The 5,236-nt window shown below is 40.9% G+C and overlaps 1 protein-coding gene across 1 annotated transcript in view; it reads right to left on the bottom strand.

Annotated features, from left to right (window-relative positions):
• Positions 1–4,906, bottom strand: part of LOC139026506 (tripartite motif-containing protein 16-like) — a 19,455-nt gene extending 14,549 nt beyond the window's left edge. The window contains exons 1-2 of the mRNA XM_070441845.1: positions 4,780–4,906; positions 2,567–2,633 (exon numbers count right to left, since the gene is read on the bottom strand). Of these exons, the coding sequence (XP_070297946.1) occupies positions 2,567–2,633; positions 4,780–4,906 (194 nt within the window). The remainder of the gene's footprint in view (positions 1–2,566; positions 2,634–4,779) is intronic.
• Positions 4,907–5,236: the final 330 nt, after the last annotated feature.

The following is a 5,236-nucleotide window of genomic DNA, read 5'->3' as shown; positions in this document are numbered from 1 at the left end:
CAAAACTTTAGACGTACTATATTTTAATTTGATTGCACCAGCTTTATTTACCCAAAAGACACAGGTGACCACCACCCCCTTTCTACTGACTAGTAGCTTTCTATCACCTCCAAGCACCAAAAAATCCCGGCCAGCTATATTTAATCCATGTCTTCGTTCAAGCCACATGTCGATTGAAGGCGCATAAAATATTACAGTATAATGTACCCGCTGTATATTGTCTCATCAGAGCTCACCATTTTTTATCAATGAGCACGTGCTTAACAGACTGATGTAAACAATTACCAACGTGTCGTTCCTAGAGCCTTGCAAGCCACCCCGACCTACCTCCCCATCTCTTCTCTTCTTCATACGAATACGGTCTAATTTCTGTAAGTTCTAAATTAAATCCTTGTCCCACTCGTTAAAAAAAAATGATCGATCAACAGACGAGTGAAGTATCCTTCCTGATATTCAGAACCTTCTTCGTCAATAAGAGAGCGTAGCAGAACAATATATGTCCCAAAAATAATTACAAATAATTCGAAAAAATACAACCAACAATTTGGTTAGGAGCCTGTAAACGCACATCTCCTCAGCACCATATTTCAACGTGGAACATAGCAGCTCATTCTCAAACCAACAACAGAAAGAGCTCTGTACTATAACGATAAATTCTTGAGGAATTACCTCTCCCCCTCTATTACAATTAAAAACCTGGAAATTAATTGGTGCAGTGACTCATGCTAAAGAGATTACCTATGCAACTGAAGTGAATGTCTAGGGAAAGCACCCAATGCGACAGACGGTGACACTCCATGATCTTAACAACGCAACTAAATGAAGATAATCAAACTCCTAAAAGATTTAAAACAGAACAACTCAAATATTCCGTAAATTCAATTGCGTCACAGGACTTATAAACTGTGGAGTGGCCAAACCCCAACTTCCTCATGGGGAGCAATCTTTTCATGAACTTTTAGGCAGAAGAACGATACCCATCCAGCCAAATCACCTCATATCCATGTTATCCTGATGTATCCAATAAAATCACTACAAAACAGCCTAACAAATGCAAAGCCAGCTACTTGTTTATATTTTCGCGGCCGCTCATTTGACATGACTGGGTAAAGTAGCCATAGTCTATCAGCAAGCAAGGAGAAGAACTGTTCCAGCCAGAATGGCATGACCATTAACGGATAACAACTGTCCGTCCATAATTACAGAACTATGGAAACGAACAACTGCCGTCTCTAGCATCCCTAATTTTGCTCCGGGACAAATCCGTGGTAATAGACTATAAAAACACAAATAATAGTGAAAAATTAATCAAAATAATGTTATAAAAATGCTCATCATTATTGAATATTTGACACCCTGCAATAAAATGTTCAGATAATCCAGAGATCCGTCTTCCATATATTCCAGGTATTTAGGTACCCAAGTTTAAGGACTAGGCCCCAAACATCATTAAATATTAAATAACATGTAATCCCATGCCAAGTCAATAATGAACACTTAGTCACTTTAATAAGTTTTACTCATCTCGATGAATTACCTGTCAAAAGTTTGACACAACTATTCAAGCGTTTCTGACTTTTGCTATTTCTATGCAAAATAATATGAAACATCAAAACTATGAAATAACAGATAGGAAACATGTAGTAAGCAAAAAAAATGTTAAAACAAATCAAAATATTTACATGAAGCTTATCCATGCAAGCAAGAACCAGACGGAGTTCATTAAAGACAAACATCATAATCTTACTGATAAATTTAACAAAAAACACATGATTAACCAACCACCAATAGCCTGAACGCTTTGCCCCCAGCTCCGTCTACCACCGAACCCACCCTTGCTACAAATCCGGTGCCTACTCCTACGGACGAACCCCCCGCCATTCCTCGGAGCATGCAGCAGTCTTTTATTCGACCTCAGATCAAGTTATACACTTCTATTTTCTTCTCTTCCACCTGCCTATTCGACATCTAGTGGAAGGCCCGTCATTGAAAGACGCCCAGTATAACCAAAAACCAGATCACACGGTAGCGAATGAGAGCGAGGCCGACGGGAGAAACCATATATGCGCCGACCCGGGAGACGGTCCCACCCCCGCCCCACGTTACAAGCAACCCTGGGCAACATGCAAAAGAGAGTAAAGATATAAGATCACTGATATCAGGAGGAGTGCCTACAGAATGAATCCAGAGCCCCAAATACGCCACCACCTACGCCAACCATACTCGTTTGATATACTTCTTGAATACAAAGTCATGTCCTCCCGAGCCGAGCGGCTACGCCAGAATCATGCCCTCAGCGACACCCCTGGTGAGACCCTCAGATTGAAATGAAACCAATAAAACAGCCCGAACACACTAGCATACAACCCCAAGGTAAAAGAAATCAGCATTGAAGGTTACATTGATCAATCCATCCTGCTGCTGAAGTCTATGGTTCGTACGTCAAGCCATATGACCCCTACATTCCTTCCAACACGACCATAGCCTGCTATGTCTAGCAATATAAGCGCAGACCGTCATAGGTAGAGACGCGAAACTGTTGCTTTCGTTTAACCCCCGTACGAACCCAACCTCTGCGGACTGAAGCCTCGGGGCTGGAACATTCAGTAGGAAGGGTCCATATCCGATTCGTTCTGGAGGCAACCCCCAGGACAAAGACACAACAGGTGGAAGCAACTGACATGGCGCAGTCGCCAAAAAAAAAAAATAAAAAAAATAAAAGAAAAACAAATAACAATAAAAAACAAAAAAAACACGGTGATACATATACAAACTACATCCCACCACTCTTATAGGCAAGCCCTCAGAAGGAACAGCCCGAGCATCAGATATTTCTCAGATTTTCCACTAAGACCTGTCAGAAGTTTCTGCAAAATAAGTCTTCTCTTACTCAACAGACTACTAATCAAACGGTTTTAGAAACTAGGCGTTGTCCTGCTAGTTCAAATCACGTAATAATAATACTGCATATTGTCATGAGCAAGAAGTGCAGTTACGACCCGGCAGTTGAACATGGCACCTTACTTATGTACTTATCCAGCCCGCTACTTCAATACGCCCCTGCCAGCCAAAAGACAATTTAACTGACTGTCTTTTAAATGTTAAATGTTTTCACTTAATGGCATTACAGGGCGACTGGTTGACCGTGATTATACTTATTTTTGGTATTATGATGACTTATTCTATTTAATGTTGTCTCTCCTCTCTCTCTCGTCTCCCTCATCTCTGTCTCTCTTTACTCCTCCTGTCTCTCTCTCTCTCTCTCTCTTCTTCTCTCTTTCCTCTCTCTCTCTTTCTCCTCTCTCTCTCTCTGTCTCTCTTGTCATGCGTCGTGCTACGTCGTCTTGAGATGCTCTTACTGGCGTCCGGTCCTGCTGTCACTTTCCTCACATTCTAGCCTCTCCGCCTCCCTGCTCTCTTCTCTTCTCTCTCTCTAACTCTCTCCTACTCTCTCTACTCCCCCACACCCCACTGTTTCTCCTTCTCTCTCTCTCTCTCTCTCTGTTTCTCTGTCTCTCTCTCTCTCTCTCTCTTTCTCTTTCTCTCATCTGCCTATAATAACAACTTCTTAGGGCTAGGCCCCTTTTTCTCCACTTCCTGTCTGAATGACGTGCCCAAAGTAAACTGCCTGTTGCTCAGGCCCTGAAGTCAGGATATGCATATAATTGGTACCATTGGAAAGAAAACACTTTTAAGTTTGTAGAAATTTTTAAATAATGTATGAGATTAAAACACAGTAGATATGGTAGGAGAAAATCCAAGAAAAACTAACAACAATTGTCTTTTTTTAGAGAGACCATCCTCTTAGAAAAGCAAGTAAAAGGTCATATCGAGGTCATATAGCTCCCTGGATACAATTCCTATGGCTTCCACAGGGTGTCAGCTGTCTATGTTCAAGGTTTCAGGCTTGTAACTTGAAAAACGAATAAGAAATATAAGTTTAGCAGAAGGACACCATCTTGGAAATTCGTGTTTGCGGGCGCCCAGATGAAATTACGCACCTGCTAATATCGGTTTCCTATTGAACTTTCTTCCTTCCGTAAGAAATATTATAGTTTGATTACATTTTAGAGTATCTGAGGAGTAAACAGAAACATATTTTGACCTGTTGAAACAAAGTTTAGGGTTAGATTTTTGGATTCCTTTCTCTTCATGTTGAACGAGTGGATTACTCAAATCGATGGCGCCAACTAAACAGACTTTTTTGGGATATAAAGAAGGATTTTATCTAATAAAACGACCCTACATGTTATAGCTGGGACCTTTTGGATGACAAATCAGAGGAAGATTTTCAAAAAGTAGGTGAATCGTTATTTGTGAATGTATGAAACCTGTGCCGGTAGAAAAATATTTTGATGCCGTCCTCAAGCAATCACATGGCATGTGTTCGCTGTAAATCACACAGTGAAGGTAAGCTTTCAGCCAATATCATGTACATATTCAAATCCATATTATTTATGATTATTATTTCACCCTCCAGTTTCACCACAGACAAGCGAGACGCCTATCCCTAATAAGTTTTCAATCACCACAACACATCCCTGCTGCTACTTGATGAGGTCACTAGGTGTTGTGTTAAGGCTGCTACAATATCATTGAGTTACACATTGAGTAACACAGCTACTTTAGCTGTACTTTAGCTACAGCTTTTAAATGTTATAAAACAGCATTCAACATGAGGCAGACAGCTCTTACTTTTCTCCAGTGTGTCAGCAAGCTCCTTCTGGTTCATTTTCCTCAGGACGTGCAGTGTGATCTTCAGAACCCCCTCTCTGGCACTGCTCTCCTGCTTCTCATCTTCAGCATCCACCACTTCCTTATCCTGCTTCTGACTCTCAAAGCCTTCTGGGAGTTCTGGACTAAGAATCCTCTTGAACATCTTCAGCTCGTTCTTCACAAATGTCATAATTTCTTCCCTTTTTTCCCAAGGCAAACCTGAAAAAATCAATTAAATAAGTTTAAGCAAGAGATGACATTTTTTTCTACTAACACATTCATGAATGATTGAACAGAAGGTCACGACTTAATACTCTGGCGGTAACAAAAAAAAAATGTACATAACAGGACCACATACACTGAATATGAGGCCAGGTCTGTTTGATGACTCTGGGAAGACTGACAACTGAGAAATCTCTGATTCTGATCCTCCTGTTGCTTTCTGTGGACAAAACATGAGAGTTACATCTCCTCATACAGGGAGTACACACACACACCACAACAGCAACCCGAACCAAAA

The sequence above is a fragment of the Salvelinus sp. IW2-2015 genome, unplaced genomic scaffold, assembly GCF_002910315.2.
Source record: "Salvelinus sp. IW2-2015 unplaced genomic scaffold, ASM291031v2 Un_scaffold4945, whole genome shotgun sequence".
In the NCBI taxonomy this organism is placed as follows: domain Eukaryota; kingdom Metazoa; phylum Chordata; class Actinopteri; order Salmoniformes; family Salmonidae; genus Salvelinus; species Salvelinus sp. IW2-2015.
Note: the sequence above shows the minus strand (reverse complement) of the source record. Positions and strands in the feature narration are given on the sequence as shown.